A 24,685-nucleotide genomic window follows, 5' to 3' on the forward strand; every position below is an offset into this window, starting at 1 on the left:
TTGATTCTCTTTATAATCAGATTTCCTTTTGAAGCACTCTTGAGTCCTATTGAAACTCTCTGCTAGGTTATGTCTTTCCCTGAGGTTGGGGAGATGATTTTTAATTCGGAAAGCTTGTCACCATCCCATGCCCCATCCAAATCCCGAAGTCATAGAAGTTGTGAATTCTATTCTTTCTTCCATCATTTCATCTCAGGAGACTCAGCTGGATGAGCTCACTTTGCTCCCCGCACCCCACCATTTATCTCAAGGTAGTTTAGATATGTGTTGGTTACTGGACAGGTAAGTAATGAAGGTTAAGTTTGTAGTAGTTCAATTTTCTGGGGGTACATTTTTCAGCTTTTTGGATTTATGTTGTTGCTGTGTTTTTCTATACTAAGTAATTATAAGACTTGCATGAGACAAAATTACAAACAGTATGAATTGAGAACAGAAGCCTACTCTTAAGATATATCTGCAGAACAGCAGGGATGTATGGCCGTGGGGTCCTGGAGGACTTGTAAAGAGCAAGGATTGGATTAAATCGATGTGAGAAATCCTGACTGGAGTTTTCTAACCGTCCCCTTGTCTGTTGGAAATATTTTTAATTCAAAGCATTAAAGACATTTGAAACAGAGGCATAGCTTGGACTGTTTGGTCAAAATAAAAATATTAAGTCAAGTCACTCCTTCAAAGCCACATGACGTGGAGGTCTCCCAGAAGTTGCATGGTGGCCTAAGGGAAATGAGCCAGAAGATTCCTCTGGGAGGAGTTGACCAGGGTCTATGACAAGGAAACATTCATTATAGTGAGCAGCCTGGTTGTCAGCTGTGGCCCAGGGTGAAGACTGAATTTCCTCTAAGGCAAGTCCAGGCTAGTTTCTCATCTTAAAGAATGGCTGGGCATCCCAGAAGAGTGAGCTGGACTTCAGCATGACCGTGTCTCTGTGAGTAAAATACCAACGTAATTCAGCCTTCAGCTTGCCCTGCTCCAATCAATTTTCTTCACTACAGCTATAGTGATATTTTAAAAGCAGAAATTGGATGGTGTCACTACCTTGATTAAAGTCTGAGTTCCTTCCCATGGCCCACAAGGCCTGGAGGGATCTGGCCTAAGCTTACCTTTCCAGACTCATTTCAGGTAGATGATGCTTCTTCTTGTAACTAAGTCTTCCCAGGCATTCTTCTCTGGAATGTTTTTTTCTTTCCTGTTTTTCTGTTGCACTTCTATCTCAGGTCTCAGAGGAAGCACTGCTTCCTTAGAGAATCCTTCTCTGACCTCTTTGAGGAGGTCGAATCCCTTTGTTAAGAGATTTCCCATCCTTGGTGCAATGATGACAGGTTTTACTCAGGGTCCTGCTAGGCTGTGAGGTCCAGGATGTCATTGTGTTCATCACACCAGGTCAGGGATTTGTAGGTGGTTGATTAGTGCTCTTTGAAATTCAGGAGTTCTCTTCCTTTCCTAATTTAACAGAGACAAAACTTCAGCCACTAGAATATCACCTTTGGATTTCCACCCTCATTCTCTCTCTCTCTTTTTTTAAATTGATTTTATTATTTTTTAAAAAGTACACGACAACAGTGGAATGCATTACAATTCTTATTACACATATAGAGCACAATTTTTTGTATCTTTGTATATAAAGTATGTTCACACCAATTTATGCCATTATACATGTACTTTGGTTTTTTTTTTTTTGCATTACAATTCTTTTTTTTTTTTAAAGAGAGAGTGAGAGAGGGAGAGAGAGAGAGAGAATTTTTAATATTTATTTTTTAGTTTTCGGCGGACACAACATCATTGTTTGTATGTGGTGCTGAGGATCGAAACCGGGCCTCACGCATGCCAGAGGAGCGCACTACCGCTTGAGCCACATCCCCAGCCCATCATTACAATTCTTAATGCACATATATACTACAATTTTTCATATCTCTGTATATAAGGCATGTTGACAACCAATTCAAGTCTTCATACATGTACTTTGTATAATGATGACCATCATATTCCACCATCTTGCAAATCCCCTGCCCCCTCCCTTTCTCTCCCACCCCTCTTCCCTATCTAGAATTAATCCAATCCTCCCATGATCTCCCTCCCTACCCCATTATGAGTCACCCCCCTTATATCAGAGAAAACATTCATTTTATTCAGCATTAAAAAAGAACAAAATCATGGCATTTGCAGGTAAATGGATGGCATTGGACACGATGATAATGCTAAGTGAAGTTAGCCAATCCCCAAAAAACAAATGCCCATCCTCATTATCTACCTGGTGAATCCATGTTTATGTTTTAAGATCAAACTTCACAGTCCTTTTCTTTGAGATTCTTTTCACAGTTGTCCTCTGTGCTAGTCAAGGGAGTCTTGGTGGCTTAAACCAACCAGGACATCCATCTAGGTCATGCAGCATGGTCATCATGCTTATCTGGTGGCCTGCTTCTCATTCAGGGACCCAGGCTGAAAGAGTCTCCATCTCTGTGCTTCCACGAAACAAGACACTGTGCTAAGCCATAAGCTGGCTCTATCTTTTCTCCTAGAAATGATGCACTTTCATTCATATTTTATGATCAGACATACAGCCAGGTTTAAATGAGAAGAGGGTGGGGAAGTACAGTGGTACTATGTGTGAAGAAGTAGGAAACTGGTAATATTTGATGAATAACACTATGCCAGCCAACATTTTCCAATACATGTCTTCCCTTGGTGTTCTCAATTTGTCACTTTCATGAATTCATTCCTCCACACTCCTTTAATCATACCAAAGACCTTATAATCAACAATAGTAACATCACTTTTAGAATCTTAATGTGAAGCACATTACTCTACTAAGAAGCAACTCTGAGATGGAGACTGGCACACAGAAATCTGGTGACTGCCTGAGTTAGTTCGTTAATTTCTAGTGTTTTGTTCTTATAATAGGGTTATGGGAATCTTGTTAGCTGTGAGTCTTCTCCTTGGACCTCAATTACCCAGCAATAACTTTTATTTATAGGCTGACAGGTCTTTAGCACAAAAAAGAATATGATGTTATTCTAGGGTGTTTTATTAGGAAATAAATCAACCTACTTTTCTTTAAAAAATAAGTAGAAAAATGGGTTTTCTAGTGACTCAGAGTAGCCATATTTATTCTTGGCTTCTGCACATTAAGGGCATTAGGATATCAGTGATTATCTTAATGGAAACACTGTGTTTAACTAGTTATCATTTTCAAGGTGATGTCATGAAATAAATCTTGATGAATAAGAGGTCAACTTCTGAGTTCAAATCCCAGGACCAGTATATTTAAATGGGATGACTTTTTGTCAGAGATTTAACTTTTCTGAATCTGTTGTCTAGACTTTTTATTTATTTATTTTTACTGGGGATTGAACCCAGGGGCACTTAACCACTGAGCCACATCCCTAGTCCTTTTTTATATTTTATCTAGAGACAGGGTCTTTCTGAGTTGCTTAGGGCCTTGGTAAATTGTTGAGTCTAGTTTTGAAATCCAGTGCTCCTTTTTCAGCCTCCTCAGCCACTGGGATTACAGGCATGTGCCTCTGTGTCTCGACTTTAAAATGGGGGGGGGGGGTGTGTTTGTACTTTGTTCTTGAACTGCATATGAATCAAATTAGGTAATTCCTTTAAAGATACAAAGCATTTTGTCTGCCTCACTGAATTTTAAGCATTAAGTTCAGAACTGACTCTTAGGACAAAGTGATGAGGTATTGGGGGCTTGGACTAGTTAAATGCAAGTCATTAGCCACTAACAATCAGAACCAGAGCTAGAGACCATATTTTCTATCTTGGATTCCCATGCTGCACTCAAATCCCTTCCTCTCTCACACCATCAACTATAAGCAGCTTGAGTAAGATGAACATAAATCAATTTTTAAAAACCCAATCTATAGAAGAGGCCAAACTCTGTACTTATGGGTAGAGGTTATTTTAATCCACACCATGATCTTTTATGAGAAAGCAGAAGATGATCTGACCTCCCTTCCAAAGAGAATAATATATTTTGTTGAATCGGCCCATTATTCTATCACATGGGAGAGATCTCCAGGTCAAGGGATGAAAGACATTAATTTGCATGAGACAACAGCTGCTGTCCGTAGTATCCACAGTACAACACAAGAGAAACTGGCTACAGCATCATTTTGTAACAGAAGGATTAAAGCATGTCTTAGTAAGACACATAGCAGAGAGCAGCCGGATTCCCTTGATCTCTCTGATAAAAGCTGTACCATGTACCATGGATGCCCAATAAATATTAATTGGTATCAACTTCATGGGCACAGAACTCCTTGAGTTTGGACGTTTAAATTGAGCATCCTCCTTGGTGGAAAATTAATAATTGATTCTGTCTTCATACTTCTGGGGTTCTTAACTCTTCTGTCTTACCATGTGTCTTTTTAAGAAATACTTTCAGCTTAGGACAGGATCTCATGTCTCAGCTGAATTTGCACTTAAGTTTTTGTGTTTAATACATCTTGCTTTTCCTCCTGACTTCATTGGACATTCACCTTTTGTAACTTTATTGTAAGATGATTACACTCTGGTTCAATTATTTGACTAACCATGATATCACTTCTTTTTTTTCCCCCATCAGATATTGATGAATGTGCAGCTAAGATGCATTATTGTCATGCCAATACTGTGTGTGTCAACCTGCCGGGGTTGTATCGCTGTGACTGTGTCCCAGGATACATTCGTGTGGATGACTTTTCTTGTACAGGTGAGAATTAAGAAGCATTTCCCCCTAATTTATCCCTTCTGTACACCACATTTGTGTTGCATTTAGCTCCTGGTGCACAAAGTATTGTTTTCCTTAAATAATTTGCTTTCATTATTTCACCCTCGCCTTTTTGAGAAAAATATAATAACAGAAATTTTATCAGCATGATTTATTTCCACTCCCAGTATTTCTGCCTGTTTGTGTGAGTACAGTTGCATGGATATGTTATTTGGAATTGGAATTGAAGTCTCCATTGCCTTTGGTAATACTGAAGTACTTAAAGGTATCAGTGCTAAAAATAGAAAGTATCAAACAATTTTCTTTCCATCACAAGGAGAACTTTTTTGTTATGTTCAGAACATGTACTTTGGGAAAGATAAGCATTAAATTAGAAAGTGTGGCAGGAATATCTCATGGTCAGGGAAAAGACATGGGAACCAGGCAAGGTTACTTTGATTAACATTTGCTTATTTTCAGTGTCCTATCTCTTCTCACTATGTCCCTGTGGCTGGCACTAAACTGTAATACCAAGGACAGTCACTGTCTCTGTGTGAGTTGTACTGGCTTTGTGGAATACCTGGTAGTTGCAAAGTATTTTTTAATTATGTATCTGCAGGTATCAACTTACATTGGTTTGGGTATTAAAAGATTCCAGTCTTTCTTATCTTGAATTAAATGTATTCAAATGCCCAACTGCCACCTATACACATAAAGGACTTCTTGAACTCATGGTTTCAGTCATGTTGTACCTTTTCCTAACTTCTGCATCTTTCTTTCTGTCCTAATGATATTGGCATATAAAAATTACATTCTTTAATCATAAAGCAATGCCACTTTTCTTAATTTTTCTAAATGACCTTTACAGAAGTGCAAAAAGTTACAAAAATTATGAAAACACATATGTCCAAATTCCTTTGTCATTGATTGTATGTTTACAAGTTGTTCTTCTCCAGGTGAAGGGAATGGAGAGCTCAGATTGATAAAGGTTTCCGAGGGTATATAAACCAAATGTGATTTAACAGTCTTATACATAGCATAATTAAAAGTTCCTAGGAGAACATGAAAGGTTTTGTAAACTTAGCATGCTGAGACAGCAGGTGCTGAACATAAAGCTGGAAGAGAAAAGCAATGCAGTGAATGGAAAAGAAACTTTAGCTTTTATTCAATTTTTTTTTGGTTAAAATTAAGAAAAATTCATATCTATGGGATAAGAAAGCTCTCAGAGTTTAGCACTGAGAATAATTATCTGAAACTTAAAAGTGTGCAATAATTTAATAATTGCCTTGGGGACTCAGGGCTCCCTGACATGACCATGCATTTTATATGAAGCTTGTACTTTTTGTTTGTGAAAGTTTCTCTTGGCCTTTTGAAGGGTGAAATCTAAAACATTTGCCTCTGACACTGGGGGAAGTTTTTGGCTGTGCAGTTTGTACGTGAGTTTCCATCATCTTATCTCCTGTAAGAGATGCCTCAGTTGCTCTTTTATGAATGCTGAAACTGGAGAAGGCCTGATTGGGGTTTTGTGTGTGTCGGGGGGTGGCTTTTCTTTTTCCCACAGTCTTTTCATTATTGGACGGTCAACCTGCTTGATTTATTGGCCTCTGACTTTCATTTATTCCCAGTTAAACTCCTTGGGTATTTTTTTTTTTTTTGGCTGTTTGATAAGATGTTATCATTAGATACACAGACAGTTTTAAAGGAGGATACTTGTGATTTACAACAAAAGCATGCAGCAATAAGACAGGTGCTTGACAGTAATGGCTAAGCATTCATTTTTATGCCAAAAACTTCCCATGAAGGTAAGACATAAAAGGCGAAAAGTGAGATAACAAATATCTCATGTGATTTCTATTAGCTTGCTAAAAGGATTTTTATTTTCTTGATATTGGCACTGAAGAAACCTTGAAGGAAGTGTATGTTTGAAATAGAGCAAGTGTAAAGAGTTAGATAATAATAGCCTATTAACTTAATGGCTTGAATTAAGCATCCTTTAATGAAAAGAGGTTAGGTAACATTTTAAATACCTTGGGAGTGAAAATTAGCTGTTAGAAATTTTAGGTGAGTTCTCTGCAATATGCTAGTGACCCAGGGTTGATGAAATAACAAAGCATTTTCAAATATGAGATACTGAATATTTTCTCACTGAGCACAGACATATGAAATGGAGCTAAAATAGGACATTTTCCCATTTGGTAGAGCAAGGTCATAAATTATCCACTGATTACCCTTATCTTTTCAGCACATACCATGTGCTTGCTTTTTTTTTTTTTTTTTTGGCAGTCTCTTACCAGTAAGGGACAAGTTGCTGGGCATTGCTTGGCTTTCAGTCTATTTTACTTTAGTTAAAACATGCTGTATCAAGTGATCTATGGAATGCAGAACTACATTTTGAGGTTTATTAAAGATGCCAGATACATTAAATTTATTGACATATTGAATAAGAAAAGTTGAAGGAAGATATCTTCCTTCAACATCTGGATGTATTAGCACCAACGTAGAAGGTCTGATGATAGTTATGAGATATTTTTTCCTTTATTTGGATTTGTTTGATTGGTATTTCACTCTTTTTTAATTTTTATTTTTAAGGAGGTAGTTTAACCTCCTCCTTATTCTATCCCCAGAAAAGGAATGTGACTGTACCAAAAACAGGATTCAAAATCCTAATCCATTAAGGCAGGCATGGTCAATCCTCACCCTAGGGAATAATCACTTGAGATTAACTAAAACAACAAAGTGAGGCCTGGAACCTGTCCTTGGAGATTTTAATTTCCTTTGGTTTAGGATTGCCATCAAGCCGTGGGAGTTTTGCTCAAGCATCTAGGTGATTCCAATGTGCAGTCAATTTTGAGACTCATTGCTTTAGCATGGAACAGAGAGGGTTGGAGTATAGGGAAAATATTAAAGAGTAATGAGAGGGCTGGGGTTGTGGCTCAGTGGTAGAGCACTCGCCTAGTACATGTGAGGCCCTGTTTTTGATCCTCAGCACCACATTAAAAAAAATCAATCAATAAAATAAAGGTATTGTGTCCAACTACAACTTATTTTTTTTAAAAAAAAGGTAATGAGAGAAAAATTGGCTGCTATATTGAAGACTAGAAAAGAAGAATCTTAAACTGGTAGTGGGAGACATGGAGCTGGGAGATAATGAAAGCTGAGACTTGGATGTTTCTTGGAGGAAAAGCCCTGCATCCGGAGGTGCACTCTGGAATGTGTAAGTTGTGGAAGTCTCTGCTGGTGGGAGATGCTGAATCTCCAACCTGGGCTAGGCTGAGGCAGTGCATGGAGGAGCCCTTAAGACGAAAGGGGCTTTTCTTGGTGGTCTGCATGCTCCCTGGGCCAGGGTCAGGCCACTCCTTCTCTGCCAATGCCTTGACTATTTGGAATCCTCCAGAGCCATGACACAATCTGATAGAGATGAAGAGTGCAAAAATTGACCAAGGCATCTTCACAGATGAATAGGAGCCCAGAATCAGTCATCAAGTTGAACTGAAGAAATTACAGAAAGTTCCTTAGTTGACACCCTATTCAAGTCTTCATACATGTACTTTGTATAATGATGTTCATCACATTCCACCATCTTTGCTAACCCCTGCCCCCTCCCTTTCCCTCCCACCCCTCTTCCCTATCTAGAATTCATCTATTCCCCTCCCATGCTCTCCCTCCCAGTCCCACTATGAGTCAACCTCCTTATATCAGAGAAAACATTCAGTATTTGTTTATGATATATATGTGTATTAAGAATTGTAATGCAAAAAAAAAGAATAGCATTACCTTAGATTAGGTAGAGGGAAGTGAAAGGAGGGGAAGGCTGATGTATGCAAAAAATAAAAAAAAAATACCTTAATTGTACAAACAGCTTTGTGACTGGGCTGATCTATTCAGCACACAGTGAAAATAATCAGTCAATAAAGGGAGAAAATAAAGTTAAGAGACCCCCCCACCAAAGAGGGATTGAAGAAGACAATTCATAGAAAGTTTAGTTTTTCAGATTAATTTAAATTTTTTATATGTAGTACTGGAGAAAGCAATATTTAAAATAATGCTGAGGTTTATTAAAACAGTAAATATATCTTAGGATATCATAAGGTGTTTACCTTGAAATTTCATGACAGAAATAAATCTAAAGAAAGTGTCCTGTGTTTGGCTTCTTTTTTGGGTGTAGGTGGAGATTCCTTTTTATTCTAATCTATATTATAAAGGATCAGAATTACATCTGCTGTAGAACAACCAGGAAAAATGGTAGAGTTTGCTCCCAGGTGTTTGTGCACAAACCTATTTAAATACTCTGTTGTCCTTGACCCAAATTCATCAAGAAAGACTTGTTAATGTTTTTAATGTTTTTGTAATTCTCTTATTGGAGTTGTGCATTCAGAATGACAATTAAGCTTTCACGTCAGGTAGGAGTTTGATTAAGAATGATTTAGCAAAAATTTGTAAAGGTGAGTTTGCAGCCCAACCATATCCACATTTGGGCCATGTAATATAGTGGACTTTGCTCTTTAACATCTTAGGATCCTATTCTGTATTTTTTACTTCTACCTTAAAGTTAGGGTACATGCACACATGTATAGTTATTTCCAGACTATTCTAAATTATAGTGATGTGTCCTAGGATTTTGTTTTCTATTTCTAAGACAATTGAGAATTTATTCTACCTATTCTTGGGTCAGAATTAAATCTCCATTTTTTTAAAAAAATTATTGTATAAATTCTACTGGCTGCAACTTTTAACTCTACCACTTATTAACTCTATGAATTGAAAAACAATTTTTAAATTCTCTGCTTCTTTGTCAGTATCCACCTCAGAGAGTTGTTAAAGGACATAGTGACACAGTGTGTATAATTAATTAATTCAGGTTAATTCAGGTGGTTTCAGCTTCAAGAATTAAAAAAAACAGAACAACAACAATTAATGATTAAACTAACTTGAATGAAAAATTTGTTCTCATGATAGACAGACTACAGAGGGGTAGTTTTTCCAGAATCAGTTAATTCATCTGTCCCATGACATTTTTAGTGATGTAGTTTCTTTCCAACATTTTACTTTCTTATTTTCAGCATGATAGTTTGGAAATTGACCTTGCTCTCTTCAAGGTCTCACAATTGTGAAAACAACTCTTAACCTTAAATCTGTGCTTAACCATGTCCCAAATTCATAAGAGAAAAGAGAATTCTCTTTTTATAATCCCTTTTTAAGACCAAGGATAACTATCTCAAGACACATCCCAGTACATTTCTTTCCATGTCTCTGGTAATAATAATAATAATTATTATTATTATTTTGTATATCTATTCATAAAATATATGTTGGAGAGATAATTATATTTACCTTGAATCAAGATATATCAAGAAGAAAGAGGAGAAAGAAGAGAAAGAGAAGGAGGAAAAGAAGAGAGAGTGAGTGAGAGAGAGAGAGAGAGAGAGAGAGAGAGAGAGAGAGTGTGTGTGTGTATGTGTATAGTTGTATGGGCAATTGACAGTGTGTATTAGAGTATATCCAAAGATTTAAAAAATATTTTTCAAGCTTAGGAGTATTGAAAAGAAATGCTAATTAAGTTGGGCTCAGTGGCTCATGCCTGTAATTCCAGTGGCTTGGGAGGCTGAGGCAGGAGGATCATGAGTTCAAAGCCAGCCTCAGCAACTTATCGAGGCCCTAAGCAACTTGTTGAGACCCTGTCTTAAAACATAAAAAGGCATGGGAATGTGGCTCAGTGGCTAAGCCCCTTTGGGTTCAGTCCCTGGTACAAAATAAATAAATAAATAAATAAATAAATAAATAAATAGCAAAATAAAATGACAATTAAAGAAATACCAATTACACTAACTCTGTTTGTGCCTATCAGTATGTGGATATATTGACATATTTACATAGATGTCGATCATGCATTTCAAGAGATGGTTCAGGCAATAGGTGCTTTTATACACTGCTGATGGGAATGTAAAGCATACTACCTTTCTTGAGATTAATTAGACAGTGTATAAAAAAGCCTTAGAAGTACTTATAGAAATTTATCCCAAGGAAACAGTCACAATTATTTACATCAGAAGATTTTCTTTTCATTGTCACCACTTATTTATTATTTGTAAAAAAAAATAACTGTAAGCAGTCTAAATATGCACTAGTACAGATTTTTTATAAATTATAGCTTATCCATATAGTGGAATAAAATGCATATTAAAATAATGCTATTGAATAGTCAGTTAAATAAATAATGACTATTTAAAATAATGACTATTCAATGTCAATGGAAAATTCTCACCATATAGCATGATAAGATTTAAGCCAGTATATATTTTATTTTCCAATTAAAATAATCAATAAAAATTATGGAAAGATACACGTACACAAACACATATACAGACAAATATAAACAGAACAGGGAGTCTTCCCTACCCCAAATTAACAGGTAGCAGAGGGCAACTGAGTAAATGTTCATACTTGACACCTTTTATTTACATGTTTATGTATTTTCAAAGTTTTCTATGGAATAAACACGCATTATGTTTTATTATCAAATATCATTGATACAGTATTAAAAACCAGGAAAATACTGGGTTAAGGTGACATTGAGTTTTTTCCCTCAAAGTCTCCAAAGTGTTATCCCACTAAATTAAAAATATAATAAGTGTTTATGACTTGATAGTGCTAATGGCTTTCATGTTCAGTGACATAGATTATGGGTCTGAGCTAAGGAGATTAAAAGCAATGGCTGTGCTTTATCAAGTTCCTGGAGGATTTGAGTGGCCAATATGACAATTGAAGGACGCTTGCAATTACGATGTTGTCTTAGTCCATTCACGTTGCTATAACAGAATGTCATAACTGAGTGGTTTATAAACAACCTAAATTGTGTCTCACAGTTCTGGTGGCTGGGAAGTTCGAGATCAAAGTGCCAGCAGATTCAATGTCTCCTGAGGGCCTATTCTTCATAGATGGCATCTGTGTCTTCACATGGTGGAAGGGATGAGGAATCTCTCTGGGGACTTTTTTAGAGGGAGATTAATGACCTAATTATCTCCCCAAATCCTTGCCTCCTAATACAAGTGATTCAGGGGTTAGGGTTTCAATATATGAATATTAGGGGAATGCAAACAGATCATTGCAGGTGCTGTTTTCACCTTTTGAGCACCTGGTAAGTGATCTGCTGGTCAGGTCCTACCACCCTATCTCTCATAAGCTCTTCTGGCTGAGTTCCAGAATTAAGGCAGTTGATCTAGATTTGATCTGCACCAGAGTCAAGACAAAGAGAGATACTAGGCAGAAACAAAAAAGACCCAGGTTTTCCGCAAGAAAACAACAACTAATCAGAATAAGCCAACATGGATTCTCATTTTGTCCCTGCAACCACCTCACCAAATGAGTGTCACCTGATCAGGTGTGAGTTGTTTTTTTTTTTTTTTTCCTTAGCTCAGTCGTTTTCAGGTAAAGGATTTGGAATTACGAATAAGGTGTCTTTTGAAAAGAATTCAGCTGCTTTAAAAAAAATAAGAGTAATTTTACAAACTATTACTTTTCTAATTCTGTGATTTTGTAAGATATGGTTCCTGACCTCTAGGACTTTATGGTTTCTTTGGGAGACATAAAATTTACATTTAAGGAGAATAATTTTATAGAGCATATAACTGAGTGCTAAATTGTGAGATACGGGCAATAAATGATATGGGAAAGAGCATTGGTACCAGATTAAAAGAGGATATTAATTACTAAGTGGCAAAGGGACTGCTTTCCACCTTCCCACAGGGTGCCTGAGAGTCTGGGTTTGATAGAGGGAGGGAGCGAGAGTCAGAGCACTGAGAAGTAATAAGGTGCCTGCTGCTTTAGAAATGGGTCCGTCTTTGTATTTGTTGATCTGCAATGCAACCTGGAGGTACTGTGTAGAAGTGAAAAGAACAGAGACTCTGAGTCAGACAGGCCTGGGTTCCTGCCCCAACTTGGACATTTATTAGCAGCATCAACCTGAATTGACTTCAGGGAAAGAGACTCATCTTCATCCTAGAATCTTGCAAGAAGTGAATAAGAAAATATTTTTAAAATGCTTGGAAAAAGGCTCAGCACAGATTAAATGTTTAATAAATCCTAATCATTACTATCTCTAATGTACAGGCAAGGAATCTAACTTGAAGTGCAGCAAGATTAAGGAACTTGTCTTTATCCATAGGACAAAAAGTGGTGAAGCAGGTTTAAGAACTCACATGCCTGCCTGAGATTCAAATACAACCTCCATTGGAGCACTTTTAAAAATGTTTCTATTGGTGAATTATAGTTATAAATAATAATGGGGTTCATTTTGACATGTTCATAAATGCATATAACATCATTTGCTCCCTTTCAGCCTGCGTTTCTTCCTCTTGCCCTCCTCTCCTTCCGGATTCTCTTCTTCTACTCTATGATTCCCTTCTTCTACTCTATCAGTGGTCTTCCTTCTATTTATTTGTTTGTTTATTTATTTATTTTTAACTGTGCATTATAGTTCTACATAAAAATGGAATGCATTGGGTTGTATTCATACATGCACATATCATAATCGTTGGAGCTCTTTTGAAGACACCATTAGAATCCTAATGCAGTATGGACAGCATGTACTAAGAAAGCAATAGCAATTGTTAGAAGGATATAAAAGAACATGGGGCTTGGGACACAGAGATTCTATATTTAATGTATGGCTCTGCATGGACTTAAAAGCTTTGGGATCTTGGGCATATTCCTTAAGCATTTCATGCCTTTGTTGACAGCCTTGAGAGAGAAGGTCAACTTTTGAGATTTAAATATATGAAGGAGCTCCACCCAATAATAGGCTCACAGGTGATGCTCAATATAGAAACTCTAAGACCTGTAAACCAAATTACCCTCTCCCCCTTCTCATCAAAAGTCTCCTGAAACATTTTAAAAGACATTAAGGCATCTTGGATACAATTGATAAGTGGCTTGCCTTGAAAAACCCAGTCTCTGCAGATGGAGTACAGATTCTCTGGAACAAGAGCCTTCCTTCAGTGAGGTGTTTTTGGCTGATGGGTTAAGGAGACTAATGTGAAGTAAACTTCGCAACAGAATTTGTAACTATCCAGGAATACATGTCTTTATTTAAAGGACAACATTGCCACATGGAGCTATGGGTTTGTGAGTTGTTGTAGAACAGGCCCTTTGGAATATGATCTGTAGACTCCCTTTACAAAGTTGTTTGTGCCCTGAGAAGGGAAGCCCCTTGAACTGTGAACAACTTTGGCATTTATCAGCTCTGCTGGCATCTGGCTAGTCCTTAGGGGTGGTCATGGGATAAGCTGTTTTCAAGAGATGGATGAAAGGCTAGACACTTGGTCTAAGTGGAAACGAGAATAGGTTTGTTGGTGCTCAGGAAAAATTCTTAGAGGGAATGTGCAGCACACAGAGAGAGGTGCAAAGAAAACAGCAAGTTTAATAAACCACAAGATACTTTATTATAAAAGGAACATATAAATATTGTAGTAACATTAAGAAATTCAGAAGAAGGATAAGAAAATAAAAATCATCAATAATTTAATCTCTTATAAAGGCAACCTTTATTAACATTTTGAGTATTTTTCCCTAATGGGTTTCCTATGCTCCCATCTCTGTTCTACACTGTGGAAATTACACTGTAGCTACCAGTTAATATTTTTGACTTGGCTTATTTCTTAAGTATTGCCTAAATTCATGGGGTAACTAGAAAAACATAATTATTTACAGTTGCAAATACATTTTCTCACCATAGCATTAGAGAAGTATAAATATCCATTGCCTCTCTGTCTTTACCATCTTTGCCTATCAGATGTGTGCATTTTTTTTCTCATGATAGTCATCATTTCATCCCCGTTTGGATGAAGAGTGAGTCACAGAACAAAGCTCAGGCTAGTCCAGTGCAGGAAATACACATACTTGGGGATTCATAGTTTTTCTGTTCATTTAGAAACATTTTATAAAAAAAGTAAGATATACTAAGTCATTTAATCTTAACAAATTCTGTGAGGTTGTAAGGACCCCACATAATTGTTCATGAAAGCATGTATCTAATAGTGGTGCCCCTGCCTTGATAATGATTCCTTTTTTTCACACACACACACACACACACACACACACATATACATGCATATATACACATAAATATATATATATATTTACATATATTTGATCTAATTAGTTATAATTAGATAATGATGCATTTTTCTTTAGAATATATATGTATATATATTCTAATTAGTTATACATGAAAATACTGTGCATTTTGATACATCATACATAAATGGAGTATAACTTTTCATTGTTCTGGTTGTACATGATGCAAAGTTACACAGGTCATGTAAAATATATATATATATATATATATATATATATATATATATATATATATATCTTTATAATGTCTAATTCATTCTATTATCATTCCTACTGCATACCCCCTCCTCTCCCTCATTCCTCTCTGCCTGATATAAAGTATCTCTATTCTTCTTTAGAGCCCTACCCTTCATTGTGAATTACCATCTACATATCAGAGAAAACATTTGGTTTTTGTTCTTTGGGATTGGCTTATTTTGCATAGAGTGATCTTTTCCAGTTCCATTCATTCACTGGCAAATGCCCTAATTTTGTTCTTTAAGCCTGAGTAATATTCCATTGTGTATATATACTACAATTTCTTTATCCGTTTATCTGTTGAAGTGCACTTAGGTTGTTCCATAGTTTAGATATTGTGAATTGAGCTGCTGTTAACATTTATGGGGCTGCGTCACTGTAGTATGCTGATTTTAAGTTCTTTGTGTATAAACCTATGAGTAGGATAACTGGGTCAAATGGTGGTTCCATTCCAAGTTTTCTGAGGAATCTCCATACTGCTTCCTATGGTGGTTGCACCAATTTGCAGTCCCACCAGCAATGTGTGAGTGTACCTTTTTCCCAACATCCTCACCATCATTTATTGTTGCTTGCATTCTTGATATTTGCTATTCTGACTGGTATGAAATGGAATCTCAGTGTAGTTTTGATTTGCATTTCTCTAATTGCTAGAGATGTTGAACATTTTTTTATATATTTGTTGACCAGTTGTATTGCTTCATCTGTTCAGTTCCTTAGCTCATTTATTAATTGGGTCATTTGGTTTTTTTGGTGTTAACTTTTTTGGGTTCTTTATATATCCTGAAGATTAATGCTCTATCTGAGGTATGTGTGGTAAAGAATTTCTCCCATTCTGTAGGCTCTCTTTTCATATTATTAATTGTTTCATTTGCAGTGAAGAAGCTGTTTAGTTTGATTTCATTCTATTTATTGATTATTGATTTTACGTCTTGCACTTTGAAAGTCTTGTTAAGAAAGTCGTTCCTAAGCCAACATGAGGGAGATTTTGGGCCTACTTTTTCTACTATTAGGTGCAGGGTCTCTGTTCAAATGCCTAAGTCCTTGACCTATTTTGACTTAATTATTATGCTGGGTGATAGGCATTTAATTTCATTTTGCTACATATGGATTTCCAGTTTTTCCAGCACTATTTGTTGAAGAGGCTATATTTTGCCAATGTATATATTTGGCACCTTTGTCTAGTAGGAGATAACTGTATTTATGTGGGTTTGTCTCTGTGTTTTATAATCTGTACCATTGACCTACATATCTGTTTTGGTGTCAGTACCATGCCATTTTTGTTACTATGGCTCTATAGTATACTTTAAGTTGTTTCTTGTGATGCCTCCTGCTTCACTTTTCTTGCTAAGGACTACTTTGGCTATTCTGGGTCTCTTATTTTTCCAAATGAATTGCATGATTGCTTTTTCTATTTCTATGAAAACTATCATAGAAATAGACTGGGATTTTTATTGTAATTGCATTAAATCCATATAACAGTTTTATTAGTATGGCTATTTGACTGTGTTAATTCTGCCTATCCAAGAGCATGGGAGATCTTTCCATCTTCTAAAGTCTTCTTCAGTTTCTTTCTTTAGTGTTATGTAGTTTTTTTATTATATAGGATTTTCTCCTCTTTTATTAGATTGAGTCTCAATTTTTTTTAGGCTATTGCAAATAAGGTAGTTTTCCTAATATTTCTTTCAGTGGATTTATCACTGATGAATAGGAATGCATTTGATTTATGGGTGTTAATTTTATATCTTGCTACTTTGCTGAATTCATTTATTAGTTCTAGAAGTTTTTTGGTGGAATTTTTTTATATCCTCTAAGTATAGAATCACGTCAGCAAACAGTGATAGTTTGTGTTCTTCTTTTTCTATTTGTATCCCTTTAATTTCTTTCTTCTGTAATTGCTCTGGCTAGAGCTTCCAGGACAATGTTGAATAATTATATTTTTTATTGAGTTCTTTATTCTTTAAATTTATCTCCTAGATATCTTTTTTTTTTTTTTTGCTCTTGGCACTAATTTTTTCCATTCTTTTTTTTACATTTTTTATTGATTATTTAAAGATTACATAGCTCATGATATATCATCTTTCATACATTTGACTCAAATTGTGTTTTGAACTCCCATTTTCACCCCAAATACAGATTGCAGAATCACATCTGTTACATATTCACATTTTTACATAATGCCATATTAGTGACTGTTGTATTCTGCTACCATTCCTATCCCCTGTAAGTTGAATATAGGGAAAGCATTGAAGTAATAGGAGTTTCAAATAGCTGGGATGTAAGGCATCAGAAAACATCTTCAAATGAAAGTCTTTTGATTCTGAATTGTAATGAACTGTTGAAAAAATGTGCCTGGGGAAATCTTGCTTATGGATTGTCAAAAACCTGAGGGTATTTTCCTATTAGGAGAGCTATTTTTCCCCTAGCAGGTGGTCTATTTGACTTGGTTATAATAAAAATGTGGCATTGATCAGAAAAGACAGACATCATCCTTACCCATCAATGTGAGAGAGGATCAGAGGACTATTATTGATTCAGCCAGATAGTTTGTGGCACTAAATATTCAGCCACAGTACCCAGGGTGAGCAGTGGAAAGTGCAGAGGAGGGAGTTAAGTGAAGATACACCCTAGACTGCTCTCCTTAGCCTCAAGCAAACTCTGTTTCTTTTCTTTCCTTTCTTTTTTTGGGGGGAGTGGGGTGGGGGACAGATTTGAGCAGCTCACAGCTTTAGAACCAAGTCTAAGGGAGGCCAGAAAAATAATGGACAAGTCACAAAATAGCACTCTTATGTTGTCATGTGTACTTCTGAAACCAGCCAGAATTTTGAATTTATCACACCACTATTTTAAAACAATTTATTTTATTTCATCTCCTTTCTCAGCTCCATTTCCCTCTTGATTCTCCAGTCTTTGGTGCATAATTATAGTTTTTCTCTCTGAATTTTGTTTTCTTTACCTTTCATATTTGCCTCATCTCTGTGTAATGATTTATGCCTGAACCTAACTAATGATATATTAAATGAATGACACAGAAAAAACTATAAAACAAAGTCACAGTTTTGGTGAGATTATGAGGAATCAGAATGCCTGTGCACTCTTGGGGGTAATGAAAAATAGTGTAGTCACTATGGAAAATGGTTTGGCATTTCCACAAAACATTAAACATAGAGAAACAGTCAAATAGAAGAAGTGTCCTATGATCTGGCAAATTCACTTCTGGCATATCCACTCAAACAATTGAAATCAGGGTCTTGACGTGATATTTGCACACTGATATTCATCTCCACATTTTTTTACAATAGAAAAACAAAAAACATGGACGAATCTCAAGTGTTTACCAAGAGATAAATGGATAAGCAAAATGTGGCATAGATTTACAGTGGATGTTATTATTTAGTGTTGAAAAGGAAGAAAATTCTGAAATATGCTACAACATGGATGAAACTTGAGAATGTTAAGTGAAATAAACTGGTCACACACAATATTATATGGTCTACTTATGTGTAGTAGCTGGAGTAATCGAATTCATAGAGATAGAAGATAGACATTATTATTACTGTGTGTATATACGTGACTGCATGAACAATGTCATTCTGCAACCTGTATACTCAGAAAAATGAAAAATTATATCCCATTTGATTCAAATGTATGATATGTCAAGGTCATTGTACTGTCATGTGTAACTAATTAAAACAAATTAAAATAAATAAATAAATAAAATTCTACATTAATAAAAAAGATAGAATGGTAGTTATCATAGGCTGGAAGGAGGCAGGCCTGGGAATTTATTTTTTAATGGGTAGAGTTGCAAGTTTATGATATAAAAGGAGTTCTAGGAATGAAGGATTATTATGGTGGCCCAGCAATATAAATGTGCTTAATACCACTAAATTGAACACTTAAAATGGTTAAGATGGCAAATTTTGTGTTTATTTTAGCACAATAAAATTCTTTAAAAATACCATGGGAGAAAGGTCTCTTCTTAAGTCAACTTTAGAAATGTGTTATCGTTGCTTTTCTCCCATCTCTAACATATATCAAGTATCAACTTGTGTTTTAGCTCAGATAGTGGCTTCCTAATTCATTATTTTTTCTACTCATTTATCAGACAAATATCTCCCGGGAATCTAGTATGCATCAGATTTATTTAATCTAGTATGCATCAGATTTATTCTAGGGATCTATTTAGGAAACAAAACAGACACAACCTTAAGTGGCTTATGTTCCATCTGGGGAGTCAGACAATAAGCAGGTGAATAGACAGTGCGCCAGAAGTTGATATGCATTGAGAAATATAAATTGAGGGAGGGGAGATGGGATGTAGGGGTAGCAGGAGTGCAACTTTATTGAAGAGGAGACATGAAACAAAGACATGAGAAAAGGCAAGGAGTTGGGCAGGCGTCTGTCTGGAATAGCTGCATGCAGGGCTGGGGGGTCAGCAAATGAATGGAATATACAATCAGCAGGTCTGATTCCAACCTGTCTCAGGCAAGTCAGTTGGCCTTTCTGAGACTTGGTTCCATCATTTAAAAAATACAGATAGTAATTATTTCACAAAGATGTTGGGAAAGACTGATGAGAAAGAAAGCATATGCTGTAAGCTGGAAAGTAACATAACAACTATTATTCTTAAGTGTTTGTAGTAGGTCTAATTTCTCCAGCATCAACAAATATATGAAAGGACCCACATAAGAGAGTTTCCCAGATAATTTTAAGCATCATCTCTTTATTTTATTTTACTTTTTAAGTTACAGAACAAGATTTCAGTCATAGAATTGGTGATTCAGGATTAAATAAAGGAGCTTGTTAAATCATTCAACTCCAATGAGCCCTTCTCTCTCTTATAAACATCTCTAGTATTCTCCTGTAGAAGAAAGTACATGGGGTGTATGGCCTCAGATACTCACAGATTCTGGGTCAAGGCTGTCTTCCCAAGGTGTGGGGATGATAGAAGTCAGACAAGCCTGGATAATTAGGGTGTTACTTTATTTTTCCTCTAAATAGAAAGCAAGGCTTTAGTGGCCCTAGCCATTACTAGGAGGCATTCCTTTTAGAAGAGGAAGGGAATTCAGGAAGGGGTATTTCACACTCAGCATGCAGAAAATGCAGTGCCCATGTCCCTGTACTGATAACAAGGCCTTCACACTGAATTCTACAGGGCCAGTGTAGCAACTCTATAGAGCCAGGGCCATGAAATCACTAAGCAACCAGAGATCTGAATGAGCCTTGTTTTGTTTTGTTTTGTCCCCCCCCCCTCTTTATTCTTACATCTCTGTTTTCCCTGCTGTTGATAAATCATTCAGAAAAGAAAAGAATGTTACAGCCCTGACTTTTTAATACAGAGAACAAACACATTATAGGATTGGTCCCCAAACACCCCCAGGGTCTTGTAAGAAAGTTAGTATTTCACATTTGTTGGCTGGTGGTGTGTTCTTTGGGGGTTTTGAAATCAATTGACTTTGTTCTTGTAACTAAAAGAAAAGCAAGGACTAGGTGTGCAATGCACAGAAGTAATGCTGTCATCCTGTCATGGTTCCTAAGTGGGCCACTCAGCAACCGGTAATTGGTGGGTATTGGTGGGCTGTGCAGCTCAGCTTGGGAGAAAAGACTATTTGAGAACATCTTCTGACATTAGGAGTTTGTCTTGGAACCCAATGGATCATGGGCTAAGGTATCACACTGGGCATCTGGGAGCCAATGCGTGTGGCCTCAGAGAAAGGATGTCAGGATTCTTTCTGGTGGGGTCTTACCTTGTGCAGCTAGGACATGCTACTATTAAGGGTACCTATTCATTTTGTCTCTTCTAAATTCATTTCTAATACAAGGATGGTAATATTATGGAATATATATTACATATGATAATAAACTCAGATGCTGGCCTCTGGAAATAATCTTTTGGATTATTCATTCAGAAACAGTGCCACTATGTATATATTAAGTAAAATAATTTGGATCAACATTCATGATGATGACCGAATGTTTGGCAAAGGGAATGGGGTAGAAAGGAAAGAGTTTGGTATCAATTACTCTAGAGACACTTTTCTTCAGACTAGCATGCTATGTGGCCTCGGGCAAGTCATTTTACATCTCTGGGCCTCTGTTTCATCATCTTAGAGGATACTATATTGTAAATGGACTTTTAGAAGTTTCATTAAGCACTTACCCCTTTGAAGCCAATAAACATGGCCTTTTATCTCTTCCTCCATAATCCCTACTATGATAAAAAGCACTGAATCGTTCATTTTTTGTTTTGTTTATTTTTGACTGAAATACACATTCACAATCATTTGGAGCATTAAAATTTTGTCTGGCGTTCAAAACTTTATTTTTAAAGGTCCCTTTCAGTCTTATAGTTAAAACTTTTTTAGCAGATGCTTTAAAAGGAATGTATGAACGTCATTCTGACATTCTCCTTCTTTGATTATGTTTATTTCACAGAATATTTCACGTAACTTTTGCATGTCAACTCAGACCGTAGCAATGCTTTTACTAACCACTACTGCCTCGTGACTTGGAATTATCACACAAGTGATCAAAAAAACCTTTCTGTGTGTATCAGGCGATTTCTGTGAAGGAGAACTGGAGATGCAGGTTCAGAATGGACAGCTACTCTTCCCTTTGAAGTCCTCCCCATGCTGAGTTTTGTAGATGTTTTTGAAAGCTTTTTAACAAATGTTAACTTCTCTGGCATTTACCTCGCTCTTTGTTTAAACTGGTGCCAACAGAGTCAAAGCAGCTACATAATTGCTTGTGGTGTATTGATAATGGGTGTCAGCTGTACTTTTCCTTAAGAATTGACCTGTATAAGGGAGTGATGACCGGGATTATGAAAAGAGTAGAAACTAAATATTGGAAGGCCTGCATTCAAGCTTCAGCTTTGATATTACTAGTTTTATAACTTTGGGTAAGACCCTTTCCATTTCCTTTTATCCTTTGTGTGATGAGAGTGGAGACCTCTACTTAAGGTTTCTGAGTCTGTGATTCTCAGTGCTATGCATGACCACAGAGGGCAGAGGACAGACAACGCTGCAGGCTGGCGTGACCAGGGAAGCTCCTGTGAGTTTGTTTGAGTTGTGAAATAGGTTTTTGTGGTGGTGGAGGAACTGTGAGGAGACACTGCAGTGAGAGGACCTGATGGAGTCAATGCATGTGGAGGAGAGGCCCAAGGACTGGACGTCTCTTAGGAATTGTGGAGTCTTAACTGCACCAATGAGGAGAGCCCCTGAAGGGACTGGACACCTTTGATCAAATGCAGCTGTGCACCTTTGGCTTCTTTGCTTTCAAGTCCCTAATTTTGACAGTTCTGAAAATCACTTATTAAACATTAAATATTCGTTGAGGGTCAACTGTGTTCTAGGTTGTCTTTTATGCTCTGTGGATAAAGTGATAGAAGAAACAGGATCTCTGCTCTCAGTAAGACACTTTGTAAACTTCTGCCACTTTTTTGTGAGGTGGAACGGGGAATTGTACAGGGGCACTCGACCACTGAGCCACATGCCCATCCCTTTTTGGTATTTTATTTAGAGGCAGGGTCTCACTGAGTTGCTTAGCACCTCACTTTTGCTGAGGCTGGCTTTGAACTCATGATCCTCCTGCCTCAGCAAGTCATTTTATTGAGGACGTGATTAAAAGGCTGGGTTTATTGGCTTCAAAGGGGTAAGAGCTTAAAGAATCGTCTAATAGTCCATTTATAATCTAGCATTCTCTCAGATGATGAAACAGAGGCCCAAAGATGTAAAGTGACTTGCCCGAGGCCTCTTGAACCACTGCGATTACAGGTGTGCATCACTGAGTCCAATCTAGATTTCTTTTGCTTTTATTTATTGGGGCAACTGATTTATGGAATCGGCATGGATAGAGCCCATTTTTAGCACAGTTTAAAGTATTGTTTAAGGGAAGTATATTTTCCAGTGATAGTAACCTATTTAATAGAGCATGCTTCAAAATGCACAGTCCAAGGGCATGAGCATCAGAGGCATGACTGAAGAATATTTTGCAGCCAGCAGAATGAGCTTTATCGCTTACTGAACTTGTACGGACTACTGAATTTCTCTGAAGCTTGATATCTCATATGTATAATGTGAATAATATCATAGGGTGGTTTTGATGAGTAAATAATCAATGTAAAAGATCTAATGCATAGCATAGAATATGTGCTCAATATATGCCTGATGTTATTACTGTTGTTATAATTTTGATTACTTTTATTTTCTACTTAACATTGAATGTGAAATCACAGTACCTCTTTAGAAAGGAAACAAAAATCCACTCTCACTATTTTGCTGTAGACTAAACCAAAGAACTTTTTTTTTTAAAATTTTTTGGGTGGAGATAGACATAATACCTTTCTTTTGTTTATTTATGTGTATGTGGTGCTGAAGATCCAACCCACATGTGAGGCGAGCACTCTACCTCTGAGCTACAACCCAGCCCAACCAAAGAACTCTTGGTTGGTGGGAAAATGTGGATCAGGAGATCAATTTCTTTGTAGGTTTCACAAAAGCATTCCTTTGTAACTTCCTTGAGGAGTAGGAAGAAAAGAATATTATGTATCTCTCCTTTTGTGTGATGGTGATTGTATTTATTAGGAATAATAAAGACATACTGTATGAGCATTAACAATTGAAGACAGACATATACTGTATGAGCATTAACAATTGAAGGAATAAAACAGAGAAGTCTGTAGTTATCTGGTATAGTGAAGATACCCACAGAGCTGGTTAAGATGATTCAGGAGGTATTTGATTGGCATACTCATCATCAACTGAATGAGGATGCATGTTGCAGAGTTGAGCCCAGGCTTTGGAATCAGAAAAAGTTGAATTTATTTCTTAGTTCCAAAACATATGTGACCTGCAACACATCACTTTAGTCTGTCTGAGCTTGTTTCCTTATTCACAAAGTAGAAATGATAACAACAGCAATACCTTTATCATGGCATAATATGAGGCCCATAATATGTAAAATGACTTTCTAGAGGCCTCATTAAATGAGCTAACAAATAAAAAACCTATGGTACCAGTATGCCATTTAGAATCAACAGATTAAATCATATCTGGGTTATGTAAAATACCTCCCACATAGTTGCTCAATAAATATTACATTCCCTTTCTGTCCCCTCATTTACCTTCTGTACTTGAATATGGTTATGTGGACTTGGAGTAAAATATTTGAACACTGGCTTTTATCTTTTGCAAATATTTATCAGGTTTTGGTTCCTAAACTTGGTGCTTAATTTTCTTACCTGAATCCCGGTAAACATTTCATATTTCAACATGTGAATTCCTCTCTGCTATCATGGTTAGAATGCTGGTGGTCTTTTGCCCATGTGACAAAGATGATTAGTACCTCATTATCGGCCAGATGAATTTAAGGAGTTGAAAAATAGACCTTAATGATCTTTATAGCAATTATCCACATAACAAATATGTATTGAGTATCTGTTAGATGCTGAGGGTTTTTTTTTCTAGGCATTGGATATGTAACAGGCTATGTGACAGATCTAATCCCTGCCACCATGGAGCATCATTGATCCAGGCAGGAAACAGCTAATTTTATAAAGTGCTTATTTCCCTTGCTTTAAGTGCTCTGAAGAAAAACAAAATTGGATAAAAATTAGAAAATGAT

At 36.6% G+C, this 24,685-nt stretch overlaps 1 protein-coding gene across 3 annotated transcripts in view; it reads left to right on the top strand.

The window, feature by feature from the left end:
* The window catches only part of NELL1 (neural EGFL like 1), a gene marked incomplete at its 5' end in the record, with an annotated part of 865,989 nt that overhangs the window by 436,967 nt on the left and 404,337 nt on the right, over positions 1 to 24,685 (top strand). For all 3 annotated transcript variants that reach the window (XM_081280547.1, XM_081280546.1, XM_081280545.1), the window contains one exon: positions 4,571 to 4,696. In XM_081280547.1, the coding sequence (XP_081136673.1) occupies positions 4,571 to 4,696 (126 nt within the window). The remainder of the gene's footprint in view (positions 1 to 4,570; positions 4,697 to 24,685) is intronic.

This window comes from Spermophilus citellus, assembly GCF_964194105.1.
Source record: "Spermophilus citellus genome assembly, chromosome: 2".
Lineage (NCBI taxonomy): Eukaryota > Metazoa > Chordata > Mammalia > Rodentia > Sciuridae > Spermophilus > Spermophilus citellus.